At 39.8% G+C, this 13,519-nt stretch overlaps 1 protein-coding gene across 5 annotated transcripts in view; it reads left to right on the top strand.

Moving 5' to 3' along the window:
* Hectd1 (HECT domain E3 ubiquitin protein ligase 1) overlaps window positions 1-13,519 on the top strand; it is a 95,332-nt gene that overhangs the window by 64,046 nt on the left and 17,767 nt on the right. For 3 of the 5 annotated variants that reach the window (XM_090345347.1, XM_090345350.1, XM_090345348.1), the window contains 4 exons: window positions 1,503-1,636; window positions 3,497-3,619; window positions 9,196-9,352; window positions 11,968-12,190. In XM_090345347.1, coding sequence (XP_090201473.1) covers window positions 1,503-1,636; window positions 3,497-3,619; window positions 9,196-9,352; window positions 11,968-12,190 — 637 coding nt within the window. The remainder of the gene's footprint in view (window positions 1-1,502; window positions 1,637-3,496; window positions 3,620-9,195; window positions 9,353-11,967; window positions 12,191-13,519) is intronic. The other 2 variants (XM_090345349.1, XM_090345351.1) reach the window with 1 other exon arrangement.

Genomic DNA, 13,519 nt, shown 5'->3' with positions numbered 1-13,519 from the left:
CCCAGGCTTTCCTAGAGCTCATAATCTTTATCAATCAGTCTGTCAAGTGTTGAGATTACAAGCATATATTACTATACCCAGTACTAATGAAGTTTTAGTAAATTTCCATAAGAAAGCTATTTAACATCTTTATTAATAAAAGAACTATACTAAATTAATAAGGTTTGTAAAGTGATTTTGCTTATACACTGTTACCAAAGTCTTGTGAAAAATATTACATAACCAAATAGCTTATGAACTTTTCCTTTTTGTTTTTTATCTTTGCCAGTGGTGGGCCATAAACTCAGAGTCCTGTGCCTTCTTGGCTTGCTTACTAATGGCTGGCCCTCTATTACTTGAGTAATGCCTCCAGACCCATTTTTTGCTTGTTATCTTGAAGGTGAAATTGTGTTGCTTTTTGTGCCATGGCTGGCTTTAAACCTTGATTTAAACTCCTGAACCAGCTATCTGTATCTGGCTGAATTTTTCAAATTTATTAACTATTACTTAGAAAGTTCTATAAATATAGAAGAAAATTAAAATCATTTAATTCCTACTTTCCAAATATAATTAGTAGACACATCTATTTCCATGTTTCACTGTGTGTGGGTGTGGATGTGGGTGGACTGAACTGTGAGCCTTGTGCTCTTTTTTAGTTTTTTGTTGTTGTTGTTGTTGAGGCTGGCACTCTATCATTTGAACTATAACTTCACTTCTGGCTTTTTTTGGGGGCAGGGGGACCTGTCCTGTCCTGGGGCTTGAACTTAGGGCCTGGGTGCTGTCCCTGAGCTTTTGCTCAAGGATAGTGCTCTAGTACTTGAGGCACAGCCCCACTTCAAGGTTTTTTTTTTTTCTTTGTAAGACTTGAACTCTGGGCCTGGGCACTCTACCTGAGCTCTTCAGCATAAGACTGCCACCCTACCCCTTGAGCCACAATGCCACTTCTGGTTTTCTGGTGGTTAATTGGAGATAAAAAGTCTCATGGACTTTTATGCCCAGGCTGCCTTCGAATCTCAGATCTCAGCCTTCTGAGTAAGATGATAGATGTGAGCCATTAGCGCCCAGCTACTTCCAGCTTTTTCTAAGTACTTAACTGGAGATAAGAGTCTCAAGGACTTTCCTGCCCCTGCTGGCTTCTTGCCTTGATCTTCAGATCTCTGCTTCCTGAGTAGCTAGAATTACAGATATGAGCCACTGGCACCCAACTCTCTTCTGGCTTTTTGCTAGTTAATCGGAGATAAAAATCTTTCAGATTTTTCTGTTTGGGCTGGCTTTGAACTGAGATCCTCATCTCAGCCTCTTAAGCATCTAGGATTATAGGCATGAACCGCATGTTCTTGTTTTCAGCAACAAAAAAAAATGATAATATCATTTAGCTAGCTTTTTTCTTTACTCATTACAACTTGAAAATACTTTCAAATATTTGAGATAGGCTTCTACAAAATTTAAAATGGCTGCCACATCAAGTGCTGGTGGCACCTTACAATTGTGTTGACAGTAAGTAAGCTTTTCTTTTTTCTTAGATTTTCTTGATAGCTGCCGTGCTAGTACGTTGTTAGCTGAACTCGATGATGATGAGGATTTACCTGAACCTGATGAAGAAGATGATGAAAATGAAGATGACAATCAAGAGGACCAAGAATACGAGGAGGTTATGGTAGAGAGAATCCCTTATTCTCTTCACTCAGATATGCTGTTAATAATTGAGAAGAGCTAAGGATATAAACTCGGTGATAGAAGACCAGGATAAAAACTATGAATAGTTTGAGAAAAACATTTAAATCTGTGTCTTTGTATTTAATGCTTCAATTTCACATTTAAAAAAAATTACCTTTATTTAGTTATACAGATGGATTTTAATTCAACAAGTCAGTTTATAAGTATAATGCATCTTGTCTAGTGTCACCCTTACCATTGTTCTCCCCATCTTTCCCATACCATCAAGTTGCCTGATTGCGTTTTCAAATGTGTTTTGAATATAATACCTGTATTTGCCCATCTTTTCTCTCTTCATTTATCTGCATCTATTCTCCTCCTGACAAAACACATTTCAGCTTCCTAGTTTTTGTTTTGTTAAACTTGTTGGTTAGTTTTCAGATGAGTTGATGAGTTATGTGCTTTTAATAGGTTTGAAGAAGCAACTGTACTAATATAAAAAAATACAGTTTTCATGAAACTGTAAATAAAAACATGTAAACATGAGAGAATGAAGAAGCATAGAAAAGTAATTTGTTTATATTATCAGTGTTAAGTATAAAAGGAGAGACTCAAATCTAAGCAATGTGATTCAGAACTCTGAATAGTTAGCCACTGTGATTCTCTACTCCTGCAAAGTTGCATTTCCATATATATACCTTTTATTTTAGTTGTTTGTGTGTTGGTAGTAATAGGATTTGAACTCAGTCTTTTATGCTTGCTGAGCAAGTGCTGTACTACTTGAGCCAATCCTACCAGTCCCTTTTAGCACTTAACCATTTTTCAAGGTAAAATCTTGCTTTATGTCTGAGCCTAGCCTATACTGTAATCTTCCTATATGCTTCCATTTGTCGCTGAGATGACAGATGGTATGACTGTGCCCAGCTATTGACTGAGGTAGAGTCTCATGAACTTTTTATTCCCAGGCTGGCTCAAACTGCAGTCCTCAGTATTTTTCATTATAGACTTAAAGCCACTGGCACCTGGCTTCCATTTTTTTTTTTAGGGGAGGTGGGCAGTCCTGGGGCTTAGATTCAGGGCCTGGGCACTGTCTTTGGGCTTTTTCCTCAAGGCTAGTGCTCTACAACTTGAGCCACAGCACCACTACTGACTTTTTCTGTGTATGTGGTACCCAGGAATCAAACCCAAACATTCATACATACTAGGCAAGCACTCTACCACTAAGCTACACTCCTGGCCCTAAATATTTTTTATTTAAAATTTGTCTTTGTTAGTATTAAATAAAACTTTAATTTCAATCATAAGTCCTTTTAATATATAATATTTAAAAAACATTAGCATACTCAGGCTGAGATCTGAGGATCAAGGTTCAAAGCCAGCCCCAGCACAAAGGCACCTGAGACTTATCTCCAATTAACCTCTAGAAAATGAAAGTGAGACTTGGCTCAAGGTTAGGGTGGTAGCCTTGAGCTGAAGAGCTCAGGGACAGTGCCCAGGCTGAGTTCAAGCCCCATGACCCACCCCCCCCCCAAAAAAAAAAATAGTAGTTTTCCATAGTGGCATACCACAACTTAGCAAAATCCTGTCTCAAATGTTTAAAAGAGGACTGGTTGCTCAGTGATAGAGCATGTTCTAGCATTTGTAGTCCTAGAATTGCTAAAAAACAAAACAAAGGGGTATTTTTTTTTTTGAAGGATAGTATAAAACACATTTGAACTTGAAACATTCAATTCAGAACTTTTCTGAAGATGGCTAATGAAGATAAAGGGTTTAATTTTACTTTTGTTTGGTAAGGCCAAATGATGGAGATATTAATGGATCAAATGATTTGATGTGTCTCTTGGTATTTTTTTTACTACAGATTCTGAGACGTCCATCCCTGCAACGTCGAGCTGGCTCTCGCTCTGATGTAACGCACCATGCTGTCACTTCCCAACTACCACAGGTCCCTCCTGGAGCAGGGAGCCGACCTATTGGGGAGCAGGTATTATCATGTATATTTTGCCTACATTGTATTTTCTACTTTTACAGGAAAGCATCAACCAGAATGTGTAATTGCCTAGAATATGTGCAGGAGGTAGGAGAGGCCAAAAGGAAAGAGCTACCAAAACAATTATAGAAAGAAACTTTCCTGGGGTCGGGAGTTTGGCCTAGTGGTAGAGTGCTTGCCTGGCATGCACGAAGACCCGGGTTCGATTCCTCGGTACCGTATACATAGCAAAAAGCCGGAAGTGGTGCTAAGGCTCAAGTGGTAGCGTGATAGCCTTGAGAAATTCCAAGGACAGTGCTCAAGCCCTGAGCCCAAGCCCAGGACTGGGAAAAAAAAAAAAAGAAAGAAACTTTCCTAACTACTAAGGCTGCAAATTTATCTTGTTGTAGTAGTAATAATCATAGAACTTGGAGAAGTAGTTTTTGTTGTTGTTGTTGTTGTTGTTTTTTTTTTTTTTTGCCAGTCCTGGGCTTGAGCGCAGGGCCTGAGCACTGTCCTTGGACTTTCTCAAGGCTAGAGCTCTACCACTTGAGCCTCAGCACCACTTCCGGCTTTTTTGTATGTATGTGGTACCAAGGAATCGAACCCGGGTCTTTGTGCATGCTAGACAAGCACTTTAACCACTAGGCCAAACTCCCAGCCCCAGAAGTAGTCTTAATAGTTAACACTAATTGCTAGGAATAATCCTTAGTACTTTATCTCACGGATTTTATTGCCTGGGCTGGCTTTGAGCCGTGATCCTCAGATCTCAGCTTCTTGAGTAGCTAGGATTATAGGCGTGAGCCACTGTGCTGGTAATGTCTTTTTTGACAGCTCTTTGAATGTTGTTTCTAGCTTCATTTTTTTTTTTAAGCTGGAGTGATAGTAATGTTTAGTCTAGAATACAAATCCAGATGTCTTTACAATAGAGCTAGTAAATGTTAGTTTGATTTTTTGTAAAAGTTAATGTCAATTAAAATTTAAACCAATTAGATTTTGTGTATATATTGTTGTACTTTTTAACAATTATCTATACTTTGGTTTTTTTTTTAATTTTTTTATTGTAATAATAAAAGGGTTACATGATATTTGCCAGATAAAAGGTGCATTAATTCACATTATCTATACTTTTGTATGTAAATAATTCAACGTGAAGTTTTCATTTAGCAAAACACAACTTAGAGATGATTGGGAAAGGGTGGAGGGAGGGAAATGGGGACAAAAACATGAGAAGAGATATCAGTGTGGGGGAAGTAATGCACCTATTACCTGATAAATGTAACTGTAATCCCTCTATACATTACCCCAACGAAAAAGAAAAATACAACTTAGGAAGTTTCACCTATTATAAATATCAGATCACCTTTGGAATAAGAAGGAATTTTCATTTCAGAATATTTTTGGAACTTCTTTTTTTCACTTAAGTTTTAGCAAGGATTGGTTTTAGTGTAACAGTCCAAGTAGAGAGAGAGAAATAGGAAAAGAGAGATAAATAGTTCCTAGTTCCTCCTCTTGGAAGAAATAGGAGATATAGATGATGTTTGCTGTCTTTTTTTTTTTCTTTTCCCAGTTATGGGGCTTGAACTCTGGGACTGGATGTTGTTCCTGAGCTCTTCAGCTCAAGCCTAGTCCTCTGCCACTTGAGCAACAGTGCTACTTCAGGTTTTCTGGTGGTTAATTGGAGATAAGAGTCTCTCAGACCTTAGTACCTGGACTAGCTTTGAGTCTTGATCCTCATATCTCAGCTAGGATTACCAATGTGAACCATCGGCACCCAGCTTATCTTTATTCTTTCCCAGCTGTGTCTAGCAGCCCTGAATTATTAGATAATGGTTCTAGGTGGCAGAGATAGGTATTGATTCTATGGAAATGTAAGTAAGTCTACCTAAAACAGGGATACTATATGTGTTTTAGAGCTTAATTTTCCTCAGATATGCATTCTACATCGTATCTCTACCAATTTACAGAGTTGGAATTTTTAAACCATTTAAAGAAGAGGACAAATAAAGTTTTTCTTAGGTGTCCTAGTCCTTGCAATTTAGTATTCAAAATGAAATATGATAGGAAGGAATCTTGCTTTTTTGTTGCTTTCTTCTTAACAAATGAGTTCGGCCCATTTGATATTTGTTAAAAATAATGTATTTTCCCTATCTCCGTATCCTGTTTCACTTCCCCCCTGGACAGTTTTGTTCTCTTATTTTTAGGGATGAAGAGAGTAGATAATCCATCTTTGGTATCTGCCTCCTGCTCAAAATAGAGTATTAAATTGTTTGGGAAGTGGCATTGTGGCTCCATGAAGGTAGAGTGCTAGCCTTGAGCTGAAGAGCCAGGGAAAGCACCGAGGCTGAGTTCAAGCCCCATGACCCACCAAAAAAAAAAAACAAAACAAAGCAAAAGTGAGAGATATAAGTATCACAGACTTCCTAGGCTTACCTTTAAACTGCAGTCCTCAAATGTCAGCCCCCTGTGCAGCTAGGATTACAGGCATATGACACTGGTACGTGGCAATTCTTTTAATTAAGAGAAGTAAAACAAAGTTTATGAAAACTGTTGTTTAAAAGTAAACAGTAGGGATGCTAGATGGTGGTCTAGTGGTAGAGTGCTCACCTAGCATGCACAAAGCCCTGGGTTTGATTCCCAGGTACCAAATACACAGAAAAAGCCAGAAGTGGCAATATGGCTCAAGTGGCAGAGTGGTATCCTTGAGCAAAAAGTGTCCAAGGACAGTGTTCAGGCCCTGAGTTCAAGCCCCAGAATTGACAAAAAAAAAAAAAAGTAAACAGTAGCTGGGCAGGGTTGGCTCAATGCCAATAATCCTAGCTACTCAGGCAACTGAGATCTGCCGATTGTGGCCTAGAGTTAGCTTGGGCAAACAAATCTGAGAGAGACTTACTTCCACTTAACCAAAGGCTAGAAGTGGAGGTGAGGCTCAAGTGGTAGATTGCCCGGTACTAGTCAAAAAACTAATAAAGCAAGATGCCCTAACTTAAGCCCCACAACTGGTGAGCATGTACACACAAAGTAAATAGTCCTTTCTGTATGGATAGAGCATGGATTTAATGTATTGCACACACCTGCTGTCCACAGAACCAGTGAGATAGGTGAGACTTCACAACCTCTTTTTATGTGATGGTGGTTAGGTTAGCTCCTTTTTTTGGGGGGGGGAAAGGGGGGGCTTGAACTTGGCCTGGGCCCTGCCCCAGGGCTCTTCAGCTCAAGGTTACCACTTTACCCCTTAAGCCACAGTGCTACTCCCAGTTTTCTGGTAGTTAATAGGAGATAAGAGTCTTATGGACTTCAGTGCCTGGGCTGGCTTTGAACCATGATCCTCAGATCTCAGCCTCCTGAGTAGCTAGGATTACAAGTGTGAGCCACCGCAGCTGGTAGGTTAGGTATTTTTAAAGACAAATGTTTTACTTTAATACAGAGTGCTTCCTGAAGTGAAGAAGTTTGTTTTAAATCCTTTATAGAAGTAAGGTTTTTTTTCCTTCTTAATGCTAGTCCTGAGGCTTGAACTCAGGGCCTGGGCATTGTCTCAAGGCTAGTGCTCTATGGCTTGGTAGCCACAGCTCTACTTCTTTCATTCTTGATTAATGTAAGAGTCCCATGCACCTCGCTGCCTGGGCTGTCTAATGCTTACCACTGCTGTAGATGTTCACCCTTTGGCCCTTCATTTCTGTGCCCCCTTTTACCCTGTCAAAGATAGACAACAAATGAGACAATAATAAAAGAAAAACCAATAACAAAAGAAAAAAATCTCATTTCCATTTCCCGTGGTTCATTTCAATAAATATTATTTTATGTGATAAGAGGCACATAGGCAATGGGCCTTTGTGTTTCTCCTCAAAGAATATTTTTCACTTTATAATTTTGAGTAAGAACTTTTTAATGCTATCCCTTGTCTTGTTTTTACATACAAAATGGAAGACACATCTAAATCTGGAATTCCCTGGGGTAGTACAGACACAAGTAAGCCCCTATTTTTAAGAGGCTTTTGATGTTTTTTTACAGTTAACTCTAGGTATTTGCAATCTAGTTCTACATTGCTTCATAATGAAGCTTTGTTATTACCCCAAGACTAGGAGTGTCAAAACTGTAAGTTAAAGTATTGAATCTTGATTCTGTGGGTATTTTTTCCAATCCTGGTTAAACTTTGCGATCCTCTTCATCTTTTATTTTTTATTTGTTTTGTTTGTTTGTTTGATTGATTTTTGCTAATCATGGGGCTTGAACTCAGGGCCTGAGCACTGTCCTCAAGGCTAGAGCTCTACTACTTGAGCCACAGCACCACTTCCAGGATTTTTCTATGTGTGTGGTACCCAGGAATCGAACCCAGATCTTCGTGCATGCTAGGCAAGCACTCTACCACTAGACCAAACTCCCAGCCCCCTTCATCTTTTAAAGGCTATTTCTCACTAAAGAAAGGCATCTACTCAGCTGGATATCTTATGACTCCTGATACAGGAAAGCCTGTTTCCCTTGTGCATGCGCCATGTCTGGTTAGAATTGATCTGAAGGTTGTTGGGTTGGTTTTGGTCAGTTGTGGGGCATGAAGTCTGGGCCTGGGCCTTGTCCCTGAGCACTTCAGCTCAAAGCTAGTATTCTGCTCCTGAGTATTGAGCCACAATGCCACTTTGGGTTTTTTGATGGTAAATTGGAGATAAGAGTCTCACCATGGACTTGTGTGCCCAGGCTAATTTTGTGATCCTCGAGTCTCAACCTCTTGATAGCTAGGATTACAGGCCTGAGCCACTGGCACCCAGCTCTTTTTTTTTTTTTTTTTTTTCTTAACAACTATAGTAGAGAAGTTTTAGCCATAGAATGCCCACAGATTAATCTGCCCTGTGTTGCCTTGGCCCTGAGAGAGGATGGGAGTGATTCAGGGCCACCTCCTGCAACCTCTAGGACATGGCCCTTTCCTTTCCCTGGCAAAGGAATGTCTATGATGGCAAAAGTGACTCCTCTCCAAAGCAAGACTTAATGGGGACAGTAGTAAAAAGAGTTAGGCTTAAAAGGTTAAAGTGGAACAAATCCAGGAAAGACAGTGGAAAAGTAGCTCTAATATCTTCAGTGATAGGCCATTTAGTTTCAGTTGACCATGTTTGAGTTACTTGTGAGGCTGTAAAAACTAGTTGGTACTGGAGGATGGCTAGAACATAGGGGAGCAGAACTTCTCTTTCGGATCCCTTTTTTGTCTATTCCTGCCTCTGTTTTCTCTTGTCAGCCAGTCCAGGAGAGGAGACAGAACGCTTCCACTAGGGCTGACAAGGATTTAGCGGCAGAAATTTCTCTAAGCCAAATACTTTGCATATTTGGTGAGATTTAACCCCTGGCAGAAACATACCATTTTCTGTCACTAGAGGATGGATGAGGGGTTCCCTCAGTTTCCATACAAAAATCATGGGTTTTTAAGATCTACTCATATAAAGCATTTCAGAGTGCTTCACAAAAATGACCATCTCACGAGGTTAAAGTTTTAGCATTTGTTTTAGTATAACTGTTAACATAGAGAGTAATAGAAAATAAGAAACACTTTGTTCTTTCCATAGAGGAAATGGAGTTAAAGACTGTGTATGTGATTGTTTTAATAGGAAGAAGAAGAGTATGAAACAAAAGGAGGACGCCGGAGAACATGGGATGACGATTATGTGCTAAAGCGGCAATTTTCTGCTTTGGTCCCAGCTTTTGATCCTAGGCCTGGTCGTACTAATGTCCAACAGACAACTGACCTAGAAATTCCACCCCCAGGTACAGTATAGTTTATTTTTACATAATAAGTTGGTTTTATATAATTTGAAAAATGAGACACTTCTTTATTTTCTAATTGTAAGTTAAAAAATTTAAAGTTCTAAGGAGGGGAAAATGGGGACAAAAACTTAAGAAGGAGAGGTATAAAAGATCTCTGTCAGGTTTTTCTTGTTATTGTTGGTTGGGGCTTAAAGTCAGGGCCTGGGCTTTTGCATTCTACCACATTGAGCCACAGTGCCACTTCCATTTCTCTGGTGGTTAGTTGGAGATAACAGTGTCATGGACTTTTCTGCCTGGGTTGGCTTTGAATTGCTGTTCTCACATCTCAGCCTCCTGAGTATCTAGGATCACAGGTATGAGCCACCAGCACCTGGCCTCTCTTGTCATTTTTATGATTTTGTTAGTGTATTGTGGGGGAATTGAGCTTAGGGTCTTATGCCTGCTAATATATCTCCAACACACAAATTACTTTAAAAAAATTTTAAATACCAACCATATGCTTTGTGCAATTATGTGCGCGCGTGTGCATGTGTGTGCTCACGTGTGTGCACGCGCCAGTCCTGAGGCTTGAATTAAGAGCCTGGTAGTGTGCAAGACTAGTAGCACTAGTACTTGAGCCACTTCACCACTTCTAGCTTTTTCTGTTTTTTGTTTTTTGCTATTTTTTAATTAATTTATTTTTGCCAGACCTGGGCCTTGAACTCAGAGCCTGAGCACTCTTCTTGGGCTTTCTCAAGGCTAGAGCTCTACCACCTGAGTCACAGCTTTTCTTCTATATATGAAGTACCGAGGAATAAAACCCTGGTCTTTGTGCATACTAGGCAAACACTGTACCACTAGGTCAAACTCCCAGACCTGCTTTTTCTGTTTATATGACACTGAGGAATCCAGCCTAAGGTTTCATGAAAGCTAGGCAAGCACTGTACCACTGAGACACATTCCCAGTCCGTACTTGAATTTGTGCAAATTTTTTTTTGTTGGGGAGGGGGTCATGGGGCTTAAACTCTGGGTCTGGGTGCTGTCCTTGAGCTCTTCAGCTCAAGACTAGCACTCTACCACTTGAGCCACAGCACCACTTCTGGTTTTCTGGTGGTTAATTGGAGATAAAAGTCACTGATTTTCATGCCCAGGCTAGTTTTGAACTGAGATCCTCAGTTCTCAGCATCTTGAGTAGTTAGGATTACAGGTGTGAGCCAATGGAACCCAGCCTTTTCTTGTTGTTGTTGTTTTGTTTTGGTAACCAGTCCTTGGGATTGATTGAACTCGGGGCCTGGGCACTGTCCTTGCGCTTTCTCAAGGCTAGCCCTCTATCACTTGAGCCATAGCACCAGTTCTGGCCTTTTCTGTGTATGTGGTACCAAGGAATCAAATCCAGGGTTTCATGCATGCTAGGCAAGCACTCTACACTAGGTCACACTCCTAGCCCATCTGTGCAGATTTTTAAAGCAAAGTTTCATTTAAAGGTGAGAAATGTTTTTTTTCTTTCTACTTTCTACTGGGTCAAAATGGCTAAAAATTAATTTTTAAAAACTGTATAGTGGTTTTAGTTATTGCTTCTGCAGTCAGTTGGTCTGGTTGACAATTTTATCCCATAAGAATCTCATGCCTTTGTAGTGCTGGCCTGGCTTTGAACTGTGATCCTCAGATCTCAGCTTCCTTAATAGCTAGGATTATAGGTGTGAGCCACTGCACCCAGCTTGGAAATTATTATTTTTTTTTTTTTTTTGCCAGTCCTGGGCTTGGGCTCAGGGCCTGAGCACTGTTCTTGGACTTTCTCAAGGCTAGAGCTCTACCACTTGAGCCTCAGCACCACTTCTGGCTTTTTTCTATGTATGTGGTACCGAGGAATCGAACCCGGGTCTTCATGCATGCTAGGCAAGCACTTTAACCACTAGGCCAAACTCCCGGCCCCAGAAATTATTTTTGATATGTCATAACAGGGATATTTTACAATGAGTAAGAAAAATATTTCAGCTAGGCATGATGGTTCATCACTGTAACTGATACTTATGAGGTAGGGTTATTAGGAGTATCATGGTTTGACAGCTGGCCTGAATAAAAAGCATATGATTCTGTCTCCCCAAAGAGCTGGAGGCTTGGTGGCTCAGGTGGAAATAAAACTGTGTGTGTGTTTATCTCCATATTCATTTATTGTTAAGTAAAAGTTTGGCTGGCTATTGATTTAAATAGAGTGTATGGTTTTTTCTGAAATAGAATTTGTAGATACTTTTAGCTTTCTCACATAGAAAATGAAAGCATTTATATTCAAATAAAAAAAGATATCTGTCTTCTCATATATTCTTTTCTTGACTCTTTTAATAATTTCTATTGCAAAAAATATAGCAGTGGTTCAGATGGTTGAAAGTGTTAAATCCTGAGTTTCAGTCCCAGTTTCATACACAAAAAGATACTTACGTATCTAGAGATATATAGAGCTATTCTTAGATAAGACAGAAATGCTGAAGGCAAGGGAGTGTTTAAGTATTAGACATAATTTAGCCTAATGTCTCAAAAGAATTTGAACTTTGTGTAACCTTGTTTCTCAATGCAGTATTCTTTCTGGAATGCTTGTTTTTAATATTATTGTTTCAATATGAATGTCTTCAAATTCATAGGAACACCTCATTCAGAGCTTTTGGAAGAAGTTGAATGTACTCCCTCACCTCGATTAGCCCTCACTTTGAAAGTAACCGGTCTCGGAACAACTCGTGAAGTTGAATTGCCACTCAACAATTTCAGATCAACCATCTTTTATTATGTACAAAAATTACTTCAGTTGTCCTGTAATGGCAATGTGAAATCAGATAAACTTAGGCGTATTTGGGAGCCAACATACACGTAAGAGATTTTAACTTAATGTTTTAAGTAAATACTGTCATCATATATGAGTCCAGTACCATTCTGTTCTGTTACTTGTAGGAACAGGGAAGAGCATTTTTGATTCCAGATATAGAATATTTAATTCTTAGGATCTTTAGAAATAATTTTGATTGACAAGTCAAGCACCCCTGACTCATGCCTGTAATTCTAGTTACTCAGGAGGATAAGTATCTTAAGTATCTAGATCTAAGTATCATAGTTCAAAGCCAGCACAGGCAGGAAGTGAGGCTCTTATCTCCAATTAAGTGTCAAAGAAGCCAGAGTGGAGTTGTGTCTCAAGGGTTACAGTGCTAGCCTGTGCACAAAAGCTCAGAGACCCTTATGTAACTGTAATCCCTCTGCATACCACCTTTATAATAACAATTTTTTAAAAAGTGGCTGGTGGGAGGGATAAAGGCTCAGGGATAGCACCCAAGCTGAATTCAAGCCCCCAGGACCAAGATACACACACACATACACACACACACACACACACACACACACACACACACACACACACACACACACACACACTCTTGGTTGACTAATTGAAGAAAACTTTGAACTCTTATGGTAGTTGTGTATAAAGTACTAGATATTTTCTATTTGTTCCTGATTTTTGTTTATGAATTCAAAGTATTATTGATCAAAGGAAAGTTTAAAACAATGGTAGTAATCAGTTAAAAAGCATGAAACCAGCCAAAGGTGGCTCACACCTGTAATCTTAGCTATTCACAAGGACCTAAGAATTGTGGTTTGAAGCCAGCCTGGGCAGGAAGTCTGTGAGACTTCCAATTAGCCACTCAGAAACCAGAAGTGTAACCAGGAGAGGTAGCTAATGCCTATAATCCTAGCTACTCAGGCTAAGAACTGAGGATCATGGTTCAAATGCAGCTTGGGTATGAAAGTCTATACGTCTGTTATTTCCAATTAATCACTAGAAAACTGGAAGTGGGGCTGTGCCTCAGTGTGTAGGGCAGTAGCCTTGAGCTGAAGAGCTCAGGCTCAGTGCCCAGGCCCAGAATTCAAGCCCTATGACCACCACAAAAAAAAAAGAAAGAAACAACAACAGAAGTGGCACTGTTGTTCAAAGTGATGGAGTGCTTCCCTTGAGAAAATTTGTTCAGTGACAGCACCTAAGCCTGTTAGTTGGCCCAGTAGTAGAGTGGTATTAGCATACGTGAAGTTCTGGGTTTGATATCTCAGTACTACAGACATAAAGCCAGAAGTGGTGCTGTGGCTCAAGTGGTTGAGCTCTAGCCTTGTGAAAGCCCAAGGACAGTGCTCAGGAGTTCATGCCCCCAGGAC

This window comes from Megascapheus bottae, chromosome 14 (genome assembly GCF_031878675.1).
Source record: "Megascapheus bottae isolate mThoBot1 chromosome 14, mThoBot2.hap1, whole genome shotgun sequence".
NCBI classification, from domain to species: Eukaryota; Metazoa; Chordata; class Mammalia; order Rodentia; family Geomyidae; genus Megascapheus; species Megascapheus bottae.
The sequence above is the reverse complement of the archived record's forward strand: the minus strand, read 5'-3'. Positions and strand labels throughout refer to the sequence as shown.